Source organism: Scyliorhinus torazame, chromosome 6 (assembly GCF_047496885.1).
Source record: "Scyliorhinus torazame isolate Kashiwa2021f chromosome 6, sScyTor2.1, whole genome shotgun sequence".
NCBI lineage: Eukaryota > Metazoa > Chordata > Chondrichthyes > Carcharhiniformes > Scyliorhinidae > Scyliorhinus > Scyliorhinus torazame.
In genome coordinates, this window is record NC_092712.1 from 130,795,289 (window position 1) to 130,816,607 (window position 21,319).

General features: G+C 50.7%; 2 protein-coding genes across 3 annotated transcripts in view; one reads left to right on the forward strand and one right to left on the reverse strand.

The window, feature by feature from the left end:
* Positions 1 to 3,433: 3,433 nt before the first annotated feature.
* On the forward strand, positions 3,434 to 20,170 carry LOC140425028 (protein transport protein Sec61 subunit gamma). Its single transcript, XM_072508815.1, has 4 exons — positions 3,434 to 3,601; positions 9,544 to 9,643; positions 11,464 to 11,566; positions 20,050 to 20,170. The coding sequence occupies exons 2-4, from the start codon at positions 9,550 to 9,552 to the stop codon at positions 20,057 to 20,059; spliced, it is 207 nt and encodes a 68-aa protein (XP_072364916.1). The 5' UTR covers positions 3,434 to 3,601; positions 9,544 to 9,549; the 3' UTR covers positions 20,060 to 20,170.
* The window catches only part of LOC140425027 (thiamine pyrophosphokinase 1-like), a 555,937-nt gene continuing 554,788 nt past the window's right edge, over positions 20,171 to 21,319 (reverse strand). For both annotated transcript variants that reach the window (XM_072508810.1, XM_072508811.1), the window contains one exon: positions 20,171 to 20,368. In XM_072508810.1, coding sequence (XP_072364911.1) covers positions 20,336 to 20,368 — 33 coding nt within the window. In that variant the 3' untranslated portion in view covers positions 20,171 to 20,335. The remainder of the gene's footprint in view (positions 20,369 to 21,319) is intronic.

Consider the following 21,319-nt stretch of genomic DNA (forward strand, 5'->3'; position numbering starts at 1 on the left):
TAATGACGATTCACAGAATATTACACTGCAGAAGAGGCCCCTCAGCCCATTGAGTCTGCACCGAAGCATGGACAACACCTGACCTGTCTACCCAACCCTATTGGCCCATAGCCTTGAATGTTATGATGTGTCAAGTGCTCATCCAGCATGTGAGGCAACCCACCTCTACCATCCTTTCAGGTCGTGCGTTCCAGACCGGCACCACCCTCTAGATAAAAATGTTTTTCCTCAAATCCCCCCTAAACCTCCTGCCCCTCACCTTGAACTTGTGTCCCCTCGTAAATGAGCCTTCAACTAAGGGGAACAGCTGCTCCCTTTCCACCCTGTCCATGCCCCTCATAATCCTGTACACCTCGATAAGATCACCTCTCAGTCTTCATTGCTCCAATGAAAATAACCCAAGCCTATCCAACCTCTCTTCATAAATTAAATGTTCCACCCCAGGCAATATTCCGGTAAATCACCCCTCCAGTGCAATCACATCCTTCCTATAATGTGGCGACCATAATTGCATTGAGTACTCCAGCTGTGGCCTCACCAAAGTTCTATACAACTCCATCATGACCTTTCTTCTTTTATAATCTATGCCTTGATTTATAAAGCTAAATGTCCCATATCCCCTTTTCTCCACCCTATTTACCTGTCCTTCTTCCTTCCGAAATCTATGGACAAACACTCCAAGGTCCCTTTGTTCCTCGGAACTTCCCAGTGTCAGGCCATTCATTGAATACTTCCTTGTCACATTACGCCTTCCAAAGTGTATCACCTCACACCTTTTAGGGTTAAGTGCCAACTGCCACTTTTCTGCCCATTTGACCATCCCGTCTATATCTTCCTGAAACCCAAGACACTCAACCTCACTATTAACCACCTGGCTAATCTTTGTGTCATCCACAAACATATTGATCCTACCCCCCACATAGTCATTTATGTTGTTTTCTAAATGACAAAAGTTGGGAACCCAACACAGATCCCTGTGTGGTAATACCAGGTATTGCGGTACCTGAGGGGTGGATGGCCATTGGTTAGACCCTGAGAGGCGGAGTATAAGAACCGGTGCTGTCCCAGCAGCCTTCACTTTCTGTATCGAAGCTGCTGGGGAAGAGTTCTAGCAGATTAAAGCCTTCAGTTATGAATCACTTTGTCTTGAGAGTAATTGATTGCGCATCACCCTGTGATATGTCACTGGCTTCCAGTCACTAAAGGAGCATCTGCCATCATCCTCTGTTTCCTACAACTAAGCCAATTTTGAATCCATCATATCAAGTTACCCCGAATCCCATCCCATGTGCACTTGCCTTCTTTATAAGTCTCCCATGTGGGGTCCTTTGCTGAAATCCATGTAAACTACATCAACTGCATGACCCTCATCTACACACCTAGTCACATGCTCAAATAATTCAATCAAATTTGTTAGGCATGATCTCCCTCTGACAAAGCCATGCTGACTATTCCTGATCAAAACTTACCTCTCCGAGAAGAGATAGATTCACTCCTTCGGATTTTCTCAAATAGTTTCCCTATCACTGACGTGAGACTCACCGGTCTGTAGTTCCTTGGCTTGTCTCTACAACATTTCTTAAATTGTGGGATCACATGAGCTGTTTTCCAGTTCTCTGGCACCTCCCCTGAGGCCAGAGAGGAATTAGAAATTTGGGTCAGAGCCCCTGTAATCTCCTCCGCAGCATCCAGACCTGGACGTTTGGTTAATTTTAAGCCTGCTAACACGTCCAATACCTTCTTCACAACCTCTGACAATTCGCTCAAGGATCTCACAGACTCTCTCCCCGAGTTCTATATCCACCTCCTCATTATCCTGGGTGAAGATAGATATGAAGTATTCATTCAACACCCTACCAATGTCCTCCTGCTCCACCCAGATTTCCCTGTTGGGCCTGAATGGGCCCTACGCTTTTCCTGTTTATCCTCTTTCCATTGATGTACTTATAGAATATCTTGGGATTTACCCTACTTTTACCAGCGAGAGCTTTCTCATATCCCCTCTTTGCTCTCCTAATTGCTATCTTTAACTCCATCCTGCACTTTCTGTACTCCATTAATGCCTCCATTGAATTGCTCCCCTTGTACTTGCTAATCGCCTCTTTTTTTCTTCTAATCGTATCCTAAATGTCTCTGGTCATCCATTCTGGGCTTGTTACTCTTTCCTATTACCCTGGAGGTAAAAAGTTGGGCCTGGACCCTCCCCATTTCCCTTTTGAACGCCCTCCCACTGCTCTTCTGTAGATTTTGCCACAAGTACATCTTCCCAGTCTGCCTTAAAATATCCCTAAAACAGCTGTGATGTCCACATATGGAATTTGAAACAGCTATGATCTTATCGATGGTAAAGCAGGCTTCAGGGACTGAATGGTCTTCTTCTGCTCCTATGTCCGATGTAAAAGATAAATGGGCTAGAAATATTGTAAAAGCAGGAAACATCAATGTTTTAAATTAATCCTTCATTCCAATCTTCAGAAATAGGCCCGCTGAAAGACCCAAGATCAATTCAAAATGATTCAACAATAAACAACATGAATAAGGAGAAAAGATTTTATAAAGAAATTCAAAACATTTGTTCCAGCAGTTCACATGCTGGGATAACAGTTGGATTGTTTGGGGGGTGCAGTTACCATAGAATTTCTAAAGTGCACGAGGCCATTCAGCCCATCGGATGTTCACGGACCCTCAGAAAGAGCACTCTGCGGAAGCCCAATTCACTGCCCCATCCCAGAATCCTACATAACCTGCACACCCCATGAAAACAAAGGCCAATTTAGCATGGCCAATCCACCGAACCTGCACATCTTCGGACTGTGGGAGGAAACCAGAGCACCCGGAAGAAACCCAGGCAGACACGGGGAGAACGTGCAAACTCCAGTCATCCGGGGCCAGAACTGAACCGGGGTCCCTGATACTGTGAGGCAGCAGTGCTAACCACTGTGGTAGTATGTATTAGGGGTAATACGGTACACCACGTGTCGACAGGCTATTGGTGGAGGAATGCCAGGTCCTGATAGGATCTGCCACCTACTGGACTCCACCCTGAAATGCCGGTATAGGAACCCAGCTTTTCCCTCCACTTCCCTCAGCAGTTGCATTCTGTAACCACGCTGCTGGGGATAAAGTTCTGCTTAATAAAGCCTTCAATTGACATTACCTCAACCTGCCTCGCGTCATATTGACGGTGCTACAACCACCTTTTGAATGAATTCATAATTTATTAATAGATCTGCCTGAAGTTTCTAGCTGACTGCAGAGTTTCGATGTCATTTATCTGCAGGTTATCAGCTGAACTCCAATATTCATCACTCTTCCTGAAAGAGGACAGGCTCCACCCACAGCCGGCGTGCGGGACGAGGCGGTGGGCGGGCCGAGTTGGCGGGGCGGGGCCTAGGGGGCGGGGAACGCCCCATGATTGACATTTGCTCACAGGGGCCGTGGCGTCACTGCGTCAGAAGAACGGAAGCTGTCAGGTGTCATCATTTCCGGATCAAGCAGGGCTTTTGAATGCCACGCATGCGTGATTCGGACCCCCTTCCACTGTGCAACGTCAGCGGCTGAAGAATAGTGACATCTTTACGCAGAGAGAAAAAGAAAAGAGGTACAGGAGTGGGAGACGTGGGTGGATGGGACGAACAGGGGAGGGAGGTGGGGAGGGGGGTGATGAGGGAGGGAGGGGGTGATGAGGGAGGGAGGGGGTGATGAGGGAGGGAGGGGGGTGATGAGGGAGGGAGGGAGGGGGGTGATGAGGGAGGGAGGGAGGGGGTGATGAGGGAGGGAGGGAGGGGGGTGATGAGGGAGGGAGGGAGGGGGTGATGAGGGAGGGAGGGAGGGGGTGATGAGGGAGGGAGGGAGGGGGTGATGAGGGAGGGAGGGAGGGGGGTGATGAGGCAGGGAGGGAGGGAGGGGGGGGGGTGATGAGGCAGGGAGGGAGGGAGGGGGGGGGGTGATGAGGGAGGGAGGGAGGGAGGGGGGGGGGTGATGAGGGAGGGAGGGAGGGAGGGAGGGGGGGGGGTGATGAGGGAGGGAGGGAGGGAGGGAGGGGGGGGGTGATGAGGGAGGGAGGGAGGGAGGGGGGGGGGGTGATGAGGGAGGGAGGGAGGGAGGGGGGGGGGTGATGAGGGAGGGAGGGAGGGAGGGGGTGATGAGGGAGGGAGGGAGGGGGTGATGAGGGAGGGAGGGAGTGATGAGGGAGGGAGGGAGGGAGGGGGTGATGAGGGAGGGAGGGAGGGGGTGATGAGGGAGGGAGGGAGGGAGGAGGGAGGGAGGGGAGGAGGGAGGGAGGGAGGAGGGAGGGAGGGAGGGAGGGAGGGAGTGATGAGGGAGGGAGGGGGTGATGAGGGAGGGAGGGAGGGAGGGGGTGATGAGGGAGGGAGGGGGTGATGAGGGAGGGAGGGAGGGGGTGATGAGGGAGGGAGGGAGGGGGTGATGAGGGAGGGAGGGGGTGATGAGGGGAGGGAGGGAGGGAGGGGGTGATGAGGGAGGGAGGGAGGGGGGTGATGAGGGAGGGAGGGAGGGAGGGGGTGATGAGGGAGGGAGGGAGGGAGGGGGTGATGAGGGAGGGAGGGAGGGAGGGGGTGATGAGGGAGGGAGGGAGGGAGGGGGGTGATGAGGGAGGGAGGGAGGGAGGGAGGGGGTGATGAGGGAGGGAGGGAGGGAGGGAGGGGGTGATGAGGGAGGGAGGGAGGGAGGGAGGGGGGTGATGAGGGAGGGAGGGAGGGAGGGAGGGGGTGATGAGGGAGGGAGGTAGGGAGGAGGGGGTGATGAGGGAGGGAGGTGGGAGGGAGGGGGTGATGAGGGAGGGAGGTAGGGAGGGAGGGGGTGATGAGGGAGGGAGGGAGGGAGGGGGTGATGAGGGAGGGAGGTAGGGAGGGAGGGGGGTGATGAGGGAGGGAGGTAGGGAGGGAGGGGGTGCATGAGGGCGGTAGGGAGGGAGGGGGTGAGGGAGGGAGGGAGGGAGGGTGGGGGTGATGAGGGAGGGAGGGAGGGAGGGAGGGGGTGATGAGGGAGGGAGGGAGGGAGGGAGGGGGTGATGAGGGAGGGAGGGAGGGAGGGGGTGATGAGGGAGGGAGGGAGGGAGGGGGTGTGAGGGAGGGAGGGTGGTGATGAGGGAGGGAGGGAGTGATGAGGGAGGGTGGGAGGGGGTGGGGAGGGAGGGAGTGATGAGGGAGGGAGGGAGTGATGGGGAGGGAGGGGGTGATGAGGGAGGGGGGGGTGATGAGGGAGGGAGGGGGTGGATGAGGGAGGGAGGGAGGAGTGATGAGGGAGGGAGGGAGGGGGTGATGAGGGAGTGATGGGGGAGGGAGGGAGGGAGTGATGAGGGAGGGAGGGGGTGGTGAGGGAGGGAGGGAGGGAGGGGGGTGATGAGGGAGGGGGTGGGAGGGGTGGGGGTGTGTGGGAGGGAGGGCGGGGTGTGAGGGTGGGAGGGAGGGAGGGGGTGATGTGGGAGGGAGGGGGGAGGGGGTGATGAGGGAGGGAGGGAGGGGGTGATGAGGGAGGGAGGGAGGGGGTGATGAGGGAGGGAGGGAGGGAGGGGGGTGATGAGGGAGGGAGGGAGGGGGGGTGATGAGGGAGGGAGGGAGGGGGTGATGAGGGAGGGTGGGAGGGGGTGATGAGGGAGGGAGGGAGGGAGGGGGTGATGAGGGAGGGGAGGGTGGGGGTGATGAGGGAGGGGTGGGAGGGAGGGGGTGATGAGGGAGGGAGGGAGGGGGGGGTGATGAGGGAGGGAGGGAGGGAGGGGGTGATGAGGGAGGGAGGGAGGGGGTGATGAGGGAGGGAGGGGGGTGATGAGGGAGGGAGGGAGGGAGGGAGGGGGGTGATGAGGGAGGGAGGGAGGGGGTGTGAGGGTGGGTGGGAGGGGGTGATGAGGGAGGGAGGGAGGGGGTGTGTGGGTGGGAGGGTGGGGGTGTGAGGGAGGGTGGGAGGGGGTGGATGAGGGTGGGTGGGAGGGGGTGATGAGGGTGGGAGGGAGGGGGTGATGAGGGAGGGAGGGAGGGGGTGATGAGGGAGGGAGGGGGTGATGAGGGTGGGAGGGGGTGTTGAGGGGGGAGGGGGGTGATGAGGGTGGGAGGGGGTGATGAGGGTGGGAGGGGGTGATGTGGGAGGGAGGGGGTGATGAGGGTGGGAGGGAGGGGGGAGGGTGGGGGTGATGAGGGAGGGGGGGAGGGGGTGATGAGGGAGGGAGGGAGGGGGTGATGAGGGAGGGGGGTGATGAGGGTGGGGGGTGATGAGGAGGGGGTGATGAGGGAGGGGGTGATGTGGGGGGGGTGATGAGGGGGGGGTGATGAGGGAGGGGGTGATGAGGGAGGGGGGTGATGAGGGAGGGGGGTGATGAGGGAGGGGGTGATGAGGGAGGGGGTGATGAGGGAGGGGGGTGATGAGGGAGGGGGTGATGAGGGAGGGGGTGATGAGGGAGGGGGGTGATGAGGGAGGGGGTGATGAGGGAGGGGGTGATGAGGGAGGGGGTGATGAGGGAGGGGGTGATGAGGGAGGGGGTGATGAGGGGGGGGGTGATGAGGGAGGGGGTGATGAGGGAGGGGGTGATGAGGGAGGGGGTGATGAGGGAGGGGGTGATGAGGGAGGGGGTGATGAGGGAGGGGGTGATGAGGGAGGGGGTGATGAGGGAGGGGGTGATGAGGGAGGCGGTGATGAGGGAGGCGGTGATGAGGGAGGGGGTGATGAGGGAGGGGGTGATGAGGGAGGGGGTGATGAGGGAGGGGGTGATGAGGGAGGGGGTGATGAGGGAGGGGGGTGATGAGGGAGGGGGTGATGAGGGAGGGGGGTGATGAGGGAGGGGGTGATGAGGGAGGGGGTGATGAGGGAGGGGGTGATGAGGGAGGGGGTGATGAGGGAGGGGGTGATGAGGGAGGGGGTGATGAGGGAGGGGGTGATGAGGGAGGGAGGGGGTGATGAGGGAGGGGGTGATGAGGGAGGGAGGGGGTGATGAGGGAGGGAGGGAGGGAGGGGGTGATGAGGGAGGGAGGGAGGGAGGGGGTGATGAGGGAGGGAGGGAGGGAGGGGGGTGATGAGGGAGGGAGGGAGGGAGGGGGGTGATGAGGGAGGGAGGGAGGGAGGGGGGTGATGAGGGAGGGAGGGAGGGAGGGGGGTGATGAGGGAGGGAGGGAGGGAGGGGGGTGATGAGGGAGGGAGGGAGGGAGGGGGGTGATGAGGGAGGGAGGGAGGGAGGGGGGTGATGAGGGAGGGAGGGAGGGAGGGGGGTGATGAGGGAGGGAGGGAGGGAGGGGGGTGATGAGGGAGGGAGGGAGGGAGGGGGGTGATGAGGGAGGGAGGGAGGGGGGTGATGAGGGAGGGAGGGAGGGAGGGGGGTGATGAGGGAGGGAGGGAGGGAGGGGGGTGATGAGGGAGGGAGGGGGTGTGATGAGGGAGGGAGGGAGGGAGGGGGGTGATGAGGGAGGGAGGGAGGGGGGGATGAGGGAGGGAGGGGTGATGAGGGAGGGAGGGAGGGAGGGGTGATGGGTTGATGGAGGGGAGGTGATGAGGGAGGGAGGGGGTGATGAGGGAGGGAGGGAGCGGGTGATGAGGAAGCGAGGGGATGGCGGGTGACTTGGGAGGGGGGGTGGGTGATGAGGGGAGAGGGGGTGATGGGGGAGGGGGCTACGAGGGAATGAGGGGGTGACGGGGGGTGGGGGTGACAAGGGGAGGAGGGAAAGGGGTGACGGGGAGGGGGTGATGAGGGAGGGAAGGGGTAGGGTGACGAGGGAGGGAGGGGGTGGCGAGTGACGAGGGTGGGGTGGCGGGTGACGAGGGTGGGGTGGCGGGTGACGAGGGAGGGGTGGCGGGTGACGAGGGAGGGGTGGCGGGTGACGAGGGAGGGGTGGCGGGTGACGAGGGAGGGGTGGCGGGTGACGAGGGAGGGGTGGCGGGTGACGAGGGAGGGGTGGCGGGTGACGAGGGAGGGGTGGCGGGTGACGAGGGAGGGGTGGCGGGTGACGAGGGAGGGGTGGCGGGTGACGAGGGAGGGGTGGCGGGTGACGAGGGAGGGGTGGCGGGTGACGAGGGAGGGGTGGCGGGTGACGAGGGAGGGAGGGTGACGAGGGAAGGAGGGGGTGATGGGGAGGGGGTGATGGGGAGGGGGTGTTGGGGGAGGGGGTGTTGGGGGAGGGGGTGTTGGGGGAGGGGGTGATGGGGGAGGGGGTGATGGGGGAGGGGGTGATGGGGGAGGGGGTGATGGGGGAGGGGGTGATGGGGGAGGGGGTGATGGGGGAGGGGGTGATGGGGGAGGGGGTGATGGGGGAGGGGGTGATGGGGTAAGGAGGGGGTGACGAGGGAGGGGGGAGGGGGTGACGAGGGGAGGGGGAGACGGGGGGGGGGGAAAGGCTGACGGGGAGGGGGTGATGAAGGGGCGACGGGGGAGGGGGCGACGAGTGACGAGGGAGGGAGGGAGGGTGACGAGGGAGGGGGTGGCGAGTGACGAGGGAGGGAGGGAGGGTGACGAGGCAGGGGTGGCGGGTGACGAGGGAGAGGGGGTAGGTGACGAGGGGGGGCAGATGAGGGGAGGCAGATGAGGGGAGGAGGGGCTGACGAGGGAAGGAGGGGGTGACGGGGAGGGGGTTGAGAGGGGAGGGGGTTGAGAGGGGAGGGGGTTGAGAGGGGAGGGGGTTGAGAGGGGAGGGGGTGACGAGGGGAGGGGGGTGACGAGGGGAGGGGGTGACGAGGGAGGGAGGGAAGGAGGGGGTGACGATGGAGGGAGGGAAGGAGGGGGTGACGGGGGGTAGAGGGTGACGGGGGGAGGGGGGAAGGGGTGACGGGGAGGGGGCGACGAGGGAAGGAGGGGGTGACGGGGAGGGGTTGATGAGGGGGGGCGGGTGACGGGGGGGGAGGGGGTGACGGGGGGGCTGATGCGGGAGGGGGTGATGACGACGGGGGTGGGGTAGGGGTTAACGAAGGAGGGGGGCGGCGACGAGGGAGTGGGTGACGAGGGAGGGAGACGGGGGTAGACGAGGCATGGAAGGGGAATCGACGAGGGAGGTGGGTCGGGGGGATGAAGGGGGTGATTGAGGGAAGGATGGGAGAACGAGCAGGGAGGGAGACAATGGCTGGGTGCACCTCACAGGAGTGGGAAGAAGCTTCGCCTAGGTAGAATTGTAATCAATGTTATTGGTGAATCTGAATCAAATCAAAAAGTTCAGGAATAAGAGAGTCAATAAAAGTTGGGAGTTAAAGAAATATTGATGAAGTTCTCCAGTTCGGGCTGAGGAAGAAGCAGCAGCACCAGTCGTCAGTATATTGGGGAAAAGGTCAGGTGAAACCTGGGTAAGATTAAAATGTTTCCAATGTCTCACCACAAGGCAGACCAGAATAATTTGGATTTCGGAGCAGCTTCTTGCTCATTAGCCTTTGAGTGAGGATTTGGGCACAATGTTCAGCAGGCTCTGTATTGTGAACCAGTCATAGCATCTTGATAATTGAAAACAGAACGATGGTGAAAGCACTTGTCATAAATAATGTCTTAACTGGTTATTTGTGAGAATCAAAGCATTCTCTTGTATCAAGATTTTTTCCCCATTTTTATTCTCATTACAGAACACAATGGATCAAATAATGCAGTTTGTGGAGCCCAGTCGTCAGTTTGTAAAGGATTCAATCAGACTTGTGAAAAGATGTACAAAGCCTGACAGGAAAGGTACTGCACAATTGCATGCTTCTTCTCCGCTATTCTCATTGTCTTGTCAGAAGACTGTAAAATATAAGGCTATAAGACTGCATGGAGCTAACTGGTTATGTCCAAGACAAAAGAAATAGGAGCTGGCCATTCAGTCCCTCAAACTTGCTCCACCATTCGTCAGATCATGGCTTACACATTTACTCAGTGTGAGAGCTAACATCTGCACAGTGGACCAGTTGTGCTGATAATGTTTCTGTGAAATCATGGCCTTGTTCATGGGTCATCTGAACTTTTGGATGTGAATATTGTTTTCTAGTCATGTTCTATAGATTCTGAAATTGTAATCTTTATAATTCTCTTTGTTAAAGGCGTGCTTGGATTCATGAAATTTTCATGTGATTGCAAGATAAAGGTATCTTAACCTCTCATATTAGGAAGATAGAATGAAACTTTTTGATAGTTTTGGCTACATGTGCAAAGATCTGCAGGTTCAGTGGGTTACGGGGATAGGGTGGGGACTGGGTCTCCGTAGGGAACTCTTTTGGAGGGTCGCTGCAGACTCTGAGCTCATGGCCTGCATTTGCACTGTAGGGATTATACGAATAGAAATGAAGCTCGAGTAGAGTTTCTGTAACCATGGTGCTTTCATAATAACCATTATACCCTGCCTCCAACACCTCTTTGGAATGTAAGGAAACTGGGTAGAGAGGATGAGAGCACTTGTGATATAAATATATTGCATTAAATATATGTGCTGAAACCTACAGCTTGTTTTTTCTGTTGGAAATACTTATAAGAAGTACTGGTCTGTATCCATAAAATAAGCTACATTTCATGAATTGTATTCCTTAATAGAATGTTCAAAAGTAATATAGTGTGCAACAAAATACAATTACAGAATAGTCAAGAGGCTAGGAATTCTGCGGCGAGTAACTCAGTTCCCAACTCCCCAAAGCATCCATTATCTACAAGGCACAAGTCAGGAGTGTGATTGAATACTCTCACTTGCCTGAATGTGAGCAGCTCCAATGATATTTGAGAAGCTGAAAACTATCCAGGCCAAAGCAGCCAGCTTGATTGGTACTGTCTTAAACATTCAATCCCTCCACCACTGATAAACAGTGGCAATAGTCTGTACCACAAGAGGCACTGCAGCAACTTCCCAAGGCGCAATTGATAACACCTTACAAAGCTGTGACCTCGACCATCTGGACGGAGTAGGTGCATGGGAACACCATTAACTGCACCTTCCCCACCAAATCACTCACCATCCTGACCTGGAACTATATCGTCGTTCCTTCACTGTTGCTGGGCCAAGATCCTGGAACTTACTTCCCAGCAGCATTGAGTGTACGTAGATGGACTGCACTGGTTCAAGAAGCTGGCTTACCACCACCTTCTCGAGGACAATTAGGGATTTGCCTCTAACCATTTCCATAATGTAAGCCTTATTTGGGTTGTGTTTTGCTTTATTCACATGACATTCCTACTTCGAATTAGAATGATTTAATTGTGTCTACTTTTCTTACACATTCTTAGGAAGAGCTAATTAAACTTCTGTTTTAATAAAGAGTTCAATATTTTCAGAACAGTTTTGGAACTGAGTAAACAATTAATTGTCATATTTAAAAGTGGAATGATCCCGATAATACTTTCATGCTATGAATAAGACTGATGAGCTGGCTGAAGATATGGTGATACAATTCGTTTGGCTACATGGTTGAAAGACAGGTCTAATAAACTATCAGTACTGTTCTCCGTGTAATGCGCTACAATATTTAACAAATGTGAAATTAAACTCAATTTTGAGAGATTCCTATGTGGTTTCCTCTTTGCAGAATTTCAGAAGATTGCCATGGCAACAGCAATTGGATTTGCCATTATGGGATTCATCGGTTTCTTTGTGAAACTCATCCACATCCCCATTAATAATATTATTGTGTAAGTATTCAGAAATCTTGACTGATAGATCTTACCTATATTTAAAAAAAAAATCTATTAATGTTTTCATTCTTTTCGATTATGAAAGTTTTGAGGGGAACGCGTAGAAAACAAAAAGGTGGTTGTAGGATTTATAGGAGTTGGGAGAATATTTTTGCTTGGTTGAGATCTCATGGCTCAGTAGCTATAAAATAATTTTCATTCCTTTAAAAAAAAATGTATAGATTAAATTGTCCAGTGCAATTTATGATGGCTTGTCAAGCAGAATCACTATGTTCAGAATTTTAGTTAAAGTTGATAACACTCCCTGTTTGTATGGGAAAAGTTAGTTAGGTGCATGGTTTTTAAGAGAACTTGCTGGTGTTCCCATGCATCTACTGTCCTTGTCTTTCTAAGTGGTAGAGATTGTGAGTTTAGCATGTGCTCTCAAAGGAGGTGTGGTGAGTTGCTTCAGTGCATCATGTTAATGGTGAACATTGCTGTCAGCGATGGTGGAGAGAGTGAATGTTGAAGATGGTGGATTGACTGCCAGTCAAGCAGGCTGCTTTTTCCCAAATGTTGAGCTGGAGTTTTGTTGGGACTGCACTTTTCCAGGCTGTGGAACTTTTTCACTCAGTGGGTTGTGGGACATTGGAACTCTCTTCCTAAGCAAGGGGGTGATAGGTTATTGGGGGTAGGTAGGGTAGAGATTTGAGATTACAATCAGATCAGACATATATAGCAGAGCAGGCTCAAAGGGTTGAATGCCCTACTTCTCCTTGTTCGTCTTGAGAGTTTTCCTTCACACACCTGACTTGTGCCTTGTGGACAGGTTTTGGGGAGTCAGAAGGTGAGTTACTTGCAGGAGTTCTAGCCTCGGACCTGCTCTTGTAGCTGCACTATTTATATGGCTAGTCCAGCACAGTTTTTGGTCAATGGTAAGCCCCAGGATGTTAATCGTGGGGAATTCAGCGATAGTAACACTGCTCAATGTCATGTGGAGATGTTAGATTCTGTCTCATTGGATAATGAAGACTGCTTCATTTTCTGAAGAGTGGAAATGGTGCTGAATACTGTACAAGCATCTGCGAACATTCCTCTTCTGATGGAGATAAGGGGCGTCATTCTCCGACCTCCCCCGCCGGGTTGGAGAATGGCCGTTGGCCGCCGTGAATCCCGCCCCCGCCGAAGTCTCCGGTACCGGAGATTGGGCGGGGGCGGGAATCGGGCCGCGCCGGTTGGCGGGACCCCCCGCTCAATTCTCCGGCCCGGATGGGCCGAAGTCCCGCCCAGAAATTGCCTGTCCCGCCGGCGTAAATCAAAGCTGGTATTTACCGGCGGGACCAGGCGGCGTGGGCGGGCTCCGGGGTCCTGGGGGGGGCGCGGGGCGATCTGACCCCGGGGGGTGCCTCCACGGTGGCCTGGCCCGCGATCGGGGCCCACCAATCCGCGGGCGGGCCTGTGCCGTGGGGGCACTCTTTCCCTTCCGCCTCCGCCACGGCCTCCACCATGGCGGAGGCGGAAGAGACTCTCCCCACTGCGCATGCGCAGGAAACTGTCGGCGGCCGCTGACGCTCCCGCGCATGCGCCGCATTTCCGCGCCAGCTGGCAGGGCACCAAACGCCATTTCCGCCAGCTGGCGGGGCGGAAATCCCTCCGGCGCCGGCCTAGCCCCTCAATGTTGGGGCTCGGCCCCCAAAGGTGCGGAGCATTCCGCACCTTTGGGCCGGCGCGATGCCCGTCTGATTGGCGCCGTTTTTGGTGCCAGACGGCAGACACCGCGCCGTTGGGGGAGAATTTCGCCCATGGTTATTGATGAAATAACTGAAGATGGTTGGGCTCAGGACACTACCCGAAGAACTCCTGCACTGATGATTGAGAGTAGTTTGATTGGGTGGTAAATGGCTAGGTTCGATTTGTTCAGCTTTTTGTGAACAGGAGAGAGCTGGGAAATTTTGCACTTTGCCGGATAGCTGTTAGTGTCGTAGCTGTACTGGAACAATTTGGTTGTGGGACATGGCTGGTTCAGGACAACCAGTACTATTGCTAGAATGTTGTCAGGGCCATAAATGTCCAGTGCATTTGCCCATTTGTTGATATGTGGAATGAATCAAACTGGTTGAAGAAGGGCATTTAATGCTGGGGACCTCAGACGAGGTGAAGTCGGATCAGTGACCTAAATAAGGAAGTTTACTGTAAGCAAGATTAATTTGCTTCCATAAGAACAAAGCAAAAGAATAGAATGGAGCTAAAGATGTGCATAAAAATAATTTAGAACAGTTAGTAAAATGAGATGCAACATTTAAACCAAGTCATAAAATAATAATCTTTACTAGTGTCACAAGTAAGCTTATGTTAACACTAATGAAGTTACTGTGAAAAGCCCCTAGTCACTACACATCAACCTCATCAAGTTACCCTGTATCCCATGTGCATTTGCCTTCTTTATAAGTCTCCCATATGGGACTTGTCAAAGGCTTTGCTGAAATCCATGTAAACCACATCAACTGCACTACCCTCATCTACATACCTGGTCACATGCTCAAAAATTCAATCAAATTTGTGAGGCATAACTTCCCTCTGATAAAGCCATACTGACTATTCCTGATCAAGCCTTGCCTCTCCAACTGAAGATAGATTCTCTCCTTCAGAATTTTCTCCAAACGTTTCCCCATCTCTGGTGAAACTCACTGGCCTGTAGTCTCTACAACATTTCTTAAATTGTGGGATCACATTACCTGTTCTCCATTCCCTGAGGCCAATAAGGAATTAAATATTTGGGTCAGAGACCCTGCAATCTCTTCCCAAATATTGAGTGGAAACTCTTTAGATCAAATAGTTTTGATGGGGTGGTGTTTGTGCAGTGTGTCCAGGAAGCTTTTCTAACACAGTATGTAGATTGTCCGACCAGAGGAGGGGCAATATTGGATTTAGTACTGGGTAATGAACCAGGGCAAGTGATAGATTTGTTAGTGGGGGAGCATTTTGGAGATAGTGACCACAATTCTGTGACTTTCACTTTAGTAATGGAGAGGGATAGGTACGTGCAACAGGGCAAGGTTTACAATTGGGGGAAGGGTAAATACGATGTTGTCAGACAAGAATTGAAGTGCATAAGTTGGGAACATAGGCTGGCAGGGAAGGACACAAGTGAAATGTGGAACTTGTTCAAGGAACAGGTGCTACGCGTCCTTGATATGTATGTCCCTGTCAGGCAGGGAAGAGATGGTCGAGTGAGGGAACCATGGTTGACAAGAGAGGTTGAATGTCTTGTTAAGAGGAAAAAGGAGACTTATGTAAGGCTGAGGAAACAAGGTTCAGACAGGGCATTGGAGGGATACAAGATAGCCAGGAGGGAACTGAAGAAAGGGATTAGGAGAGCTAAGAGAGGGCATGAACAATCTTTGGCAGGTAGTTTCAAGGAAAACCCCAAGGCCTTTTACACATATGTGAGAAATATGAGAATGACTAGAGCGAGGGTAGGTCCGATCAAGGACAGTAGCGGGAGATTGTGTATTGAGTCTGAAGAGATAGGAAAGGTCTTGAACGAGTACTTTTCTTCTGTATTTACAAATGAGAGGGGCGATATTGTTGGAGAGGACAGTGTGAAACAGATTGGTAAGCTCGAGGAAATACTTGTTAGGAAGGAAGATGTGTTGGGCATTTTGAAAAACTTGAGGATAGACAAGTCCCCCGGGCCTGACGGGATATATCCAAGGATTCTATGGGAAGCAAGAGATGAAATTGCAGAGCCGTTGGCAATTATCTTTTCGTCCTCACTGTCAACAGGGGTGGTACCAGGGGATTGGAGAGTGGCGAATGTCGTGCCCCTGTTCAAAAAAGGAACCAGGGATAACCCTGGGAATTACAGGCCAGTTAGTCTTACTTCGGTGGTAGGCAAAGTAATGGAAAGGGTACTGAAGGATAGGATTTCTGAGCATCTGGAAAGACACTGCTTGATTAGGGATAGTCAGCATGGATTTGTGAGGGGTAGGTCTTGCCTTACAAATCTTATTGAATTCTTTGAGGAGGTGACCAAGCATGTGGATGAAGGTAAAGCAGTGGATGTAGTGTACATGGATTTTAGTAAGGCATTTGATAAAGTTCCCCATGGTAGGCTTCTGCACAAAGTAAGGAGGCATGGGATAGTGGGAAATTTGGCCAGTTGGATAACGAACTGGCTAACCGATAGAAGTCAGAGAGTGGTGGTGGATGGCAAATATTCAGCCTGGATCCCAGTTACCAGTGGTGTACCGCAGGGATCAGTTCTGGGTCCTCTGCTGTTTGTGATTTTCATTAATGACTTGGATGAGGGAGTTGAAGGGTGGGTCAGTAAATTTGCAGACGATACGAAGATTGGTGGAGTTGTGGATAGTAAGGAGGGCTGTTGTCGGCTGCAAAGAGACATAGATAGGATGCAGAGCTGGGCTGAGAAGTGGCAGATGGAGTTTAACCCTGAAAAGTGTGAGGTTGTCCATTTTGGAAGGACAAATATGAATGCGGAATACAGGGTTAACGGTAGAGTTCTTGGCATTGTGGCGGAGCAGAGACCCCTTGGGGTCTATGTTCATACATCTTTGAAAGTTGCCACTCAAGTGGATAGAGCTGTGAAGAAGGCCTATGGTGTGCTCGCGTTCATTAACAGAGGGATTGAATTTAAGAGCTGTGAGGTGATGATGCAGCTGTACAAAACTTTGGTAAGGCCACATTTGGAGTACTGTGTACAGTTCTGGTCGCCTCATTTTAGGAAGGATGTGGAAGCTCTGGAAAAGGTGCAAAGAAGATTTACCAGGATGTTGCCTGGAATGGAGAGTCGGTCTTACGAGGAAAGGTTGAGGGTGCTAGGCCTTTTCTCATTAGAGCGGAGAAGGATGAGGGGCGACTTGATAGAGGTTTATAAGGTGATCAGGGGAATAGATAGAGTAGACAGTCAGAGACTTTTTCCCCAGGTGGAACACACCATTACAAGGGGACATAAATTTAAGGTGAAAGGTAGAAGATATAGGAGGGATATCAGAGGTAGGTTCTTTACCCAGAGAGTAGTGGGGGCATGGAATGCACTGCCTGTGGAAGTAGTTGAGTCGGAAACATTAGGGACCTTCAAGCAGCTGTTGGATAGGTACATGGATTACGGGAAAATGATATAGTGTAGATTTATTTGTTCTTAAGGGCAGCACGGTAGCATTGTGGATAGCACAATTGCTTCACAGATCCATGGTCCCAGGTTCGATTCCGGCTTGGGTCATTGTCTGTTCGGAGTTTGCACGTCCTCCCCGTGTCTGCGTGGGTTTCCTCCGGGTGCTCCGCTTTCCTCCCACAGTCCAAAGATGTGCGGGTTAGGTGAATTGGCCAATGATAAATTGCCCTTAATGTCCAAATAGCCCTTGGTGTTGGGTAGAGGTGTTGAGTTTGGGTAGGGTGCTCTTTCCAAGAGCTGGTGCAGATTCAAAGGGTCGAATGGCCTCCTTCTGCACTGTAAATTCAATGATAATCTATGATTAATCTAGGACAAAGGTTCGGCACAACATCGTGGGCCGAAGGGCCTGTTCTGTGCTGTATTTTCTATGTTCTATGTTCCCAGCATCTTGGGGTACAATTCATCCGGGCCTGGACATTTGTCCACTTTTCAGCCTGCCAACACTTCTAATACCTTGTTCAGTCCTTATGATAATTTGACCAAGAAACCCAGTCTCTCTCCCCGAGCTCTGTATCTACCCCTTAATTCTCTTGGGTGAAGACAGATATGAAGTATTCGTTCAACACCCTCCCAATGTCCTCGAGCTCCACCCACAGATTTCACTGGTTATCCTCTTCCCATTGATATACTTTTAGAATATCTTGGGATTTTCCATACTTGTACCAAAGCGCTCTCATATCCCTTCTTTGCTCTCCTAATTGATTTCTTAAGCTCCATCCTGCACTTTCTGTACTCCACTAATGCCTCTGTTGATTTGCCCTTGTACTTGCTAAAAGCCTCTTTCCCTTCTCATCATATCCTGAATGTCTGTGGTCATCATGGTTCTCTGGGCTTGTTACTCCTTACACTCCTTTTCCCTCCCCATTTCCTTTTTGAATACCCCCCACTACTCTTTTATGTAGATTTCCCCACAAGTAACTCTTTCCAGTACACCCTGGCCAGATCCTGCCTTATTTTATTAAAATCCGGTCTCCCCTGATCCACAACCTTTTTTTGAAACTTGTCCATTTCTCTGTACGGACCAAACTTAAATTGTACCATGTTATGGTCGCTATCACCGAAATGTTCCCCCACCAACTCATCAGCCACCTGTCTGGCTTCATTCCCTGGATTTAGGTCTAGCACTGCATTCTCTCTTGTTGGACCCTCTACATATTGAGCGAAAAAGTTTTCTTGTATACATTTTAAGTACTCCACTCTTATCTAAGCCCTTAACACAGTGACTATCTCAATCTATGTTGGGAAAGTTGAAATCGCCTAATATAAATTACCCTTTTATTTTTGCACACCTCTGAATTGCGCCCATATTTGCTTCTCGATTTCCAGCTGCAAATATTTGCTTGATTTCCCGCAGACCAGGGGTCTGTAAATAAACCATTTGGCTGTCCCTTCTTTGTTCCTAAGCTCTACCCACAAAGCTTCACTTGATGTCCCTTCCAAGATATATCATCTCTCCTTGCTGCAATATAGTAATAATGCAATGCCTCCTTCTCTGCCTCACCTGAAGAGTCTATATCCCGAGATGTTGAGCTGCCAATCCTGCCCCTCCCTCCACCACGTCTCTGTGATGGCTAATATATCACTATTCTCAATCCTTGCCCTTAATACATCGCTAGAGAAGCAGAATAAATTGTACTAAACCTTAGAATGAACTGGGCAGTCCATACTGTTTGGCTATGGAGGACAATTTAAAGCTCAGGGAGAAGGTACTGAAGAAGAAACTTCAAAGCATCTGGAGCATAGTTGAAACAGATTCAGATTATTACTTAAAAGCAAACAGAAAATGTAATGGTAATTGGCGAAAATTAAATTTAGTGTAGGAAATAGGAACTATTTCTTTACTTTGTGATAAAAGAAAGGGTAATTTGTACATGTTGCTTGGAGCTGATGCTGCATCGAATGAAAGCAAATGTGAAGGGTGGTTTACCAGTCAAAGTTAACTTGACTTGTAATTTGTCAAAAAAACCTGTTAAGGCTCTGAGATTTCCTTTCCACTGCGCTTGGACACAGTGTTTTGAGAACCTTAGAGTTTTTCACACCTTTAACTTTGACCAGAGTGCATCACCTCATACTTATTCATGTTGAATTTGGTCTACCATACTATTAGTATCAACATTTCTAGCTTTGTATCCAAATCATTGTTCACATGCATGACAGCGAAGACAGAACTGGACAGTGCTCTTAACTCCGACTCTCTTCACTTCCAACCAATTTCTAATCTCATTTGCTACTACTTTCCCCGACTTTGCTAGAAGCTTAATGGAAACGCATTCAAAAGCTCTGTATTTCTTTCAACTATATGAAGCATTAAAGTTTATAGAATCCCTACTCTGCAGGAGGCCATTCAGCCCATCAGGTCTGCACTGACCCTCTGAAAGGGCACCCTATCTAGGCACACGCCCTTACCCTATCCCAGTAACCCAACCTAACCTGCACATCTTTGGATTGTGGGAGGAAACCCACAGGGAGAACGTACAAACGCCACATAGTACCCAAGGCTGAAATTGAACCTGGGTCCCTGGCGCAGTGCGAACCACTGTGCTGCACATTTATTAATCTTCCTTCTTGCAACTAAACTGGTGTGCTTCTCATTTTCTCTATCTTGATGTTGAACTAACTGACCTATAATTATTGGGATTTGCTCTGTTTTCCTTTTTGAACATGATTGCCATATTAGTCACTAGCAGTTCAAGAAGGCAGCTCAGCGCCACCTTCTGAAAGGTAACCAGGAATGGGCAATAAATGCTGGCCTAGCCAGCGTTGCCCACATTCTGTGTAAATGAATTTTTAAAAACTCACTGCTGAAACATATTGATTCCTAATATCGCCATGAAGTCTAATTCTGAGACATGCATTTAACAGATACAGAATTTAACACCATTCCAATGATCTTGTGTTGTAAATAGAAACACATGGGTTCTGTCTCATATTCAACATTTTATTTTACAGATGATTGTTTTATTGGTTTAATAGTTTGAGTTTTTTGACGTTTCATTATCATTCCTAACATATTTGCTTAACACTCCTGCAAGCCCTGACTTATTCTGCCCTTTTTTTTTTTGTCAGTAAAAAGTTTTTGATCTGCAGTATAGTTGTCATCAAGAACCTGTGTTTGTGTGTGTATAAATATATATATATTTAAGTAAATGTGGTAAAACTGCAGTTCCATTTTAATAGACAAGTGGTATTTTGCAGTGAAGGACTTACTGGAAAACACTTGAATGTTTTGGATCTGTCAATTTTACTAAATAATATAAACTAGGTTTTCAGGGTAATGAACTAATAATGGATGTTTCAATCTTCACAGTGGTGGTTAAGACTTCTCAACTGACCTCATGCCACTAAGGTGGGGAATGAAGATGAAAGGACGCAAAGGAACATTGATATATTTTATGCTGTTATAAATCAATAAAAAGGCTACTTTGGAATTGTGTTAAAACTCTTTTTATTTCTTCCCTTTTGTTCATTCATATTACATTGTGCCTTTTAACAAACTGATTAATTGAGATGTCTCTTTATTCCCATTGTCCATAGCAGAGGCTGATCTGTTTCTACTGTCACTGTCCCACTTCCATCGTAAGTGTTGGATGTGCTCACCAATTTCCCAAACTGGAGTACTTGATTAGCTGCAAAAGAGAACATGAGTAGAAAATTACTTTTCACCTATGACCTCTTGGAATGTAAAAGTCACCATGTAATCAAGCATTAATCAAGCATAATTTTAAACTTGCTGTTTGTAACTCAGTAGACGTTGCAGCTACTACAGAGGATACCTGCATGGATGGTTTTAACCCCTCTAATAGCCAGCTACAAATGGCACGTTTAGCTGCATGCATCACATAGATGGAGGGAGATAATGGGTAAATTCACCAAAATACCACCACTGCCAGCGAGAAGTAAGATGGCGCTGTTGTTTATTCCAATCCTCATGACTTTGCAGCGATGGATATTTCCTGACTTTGCTTGGGAGCCAGCGTGATAGTTATCCATCTCTGGAAAGTACTTCTGGGAGGTTGAATGAACTTCCTGATGTCTGCAGGGAAAAATATCCTCGAGCAACAAAATATTCCAATTAAAACAAGACCTCAAAAGAAATACACCTGAAACCTTGGACCACACTCCAAGACTGCAAACATCACCAACTGCAGCTAGTGATCAATGTTTCAACCTTCCACAGAAAACTGGGACAACCCTGGGAAGATGTAGCCAGTTGCTTCACAAGTGGAACATGACCAGCTCAAATTATGAAAGACCATTCATTGACCACATACTGAACGTTAGTCCCGAGAGATCCATTCCTGATGGCATCATAACCATTCACACGGTCAGCTGAAGACGTTGAATGGATTGTTAACCTTAAATTTCTGCCAGGAGATGGTGCTGTCAGACAGCAAAACTATTTTGTAAATTGGCCTTGTGTAACTAGGAAAAAGGTGAATTACCAAACTTTGAAATGCTGGAAAGCAAGTCATGAGATTTATTTCTGGGAGGTTGACACCAACACAGCTCGAATGGGTTCTTGCGGTTACGTACACAGTTTAAAGTGAAAAGAGATCAAGTGTTTCAAAGTTAAGCGG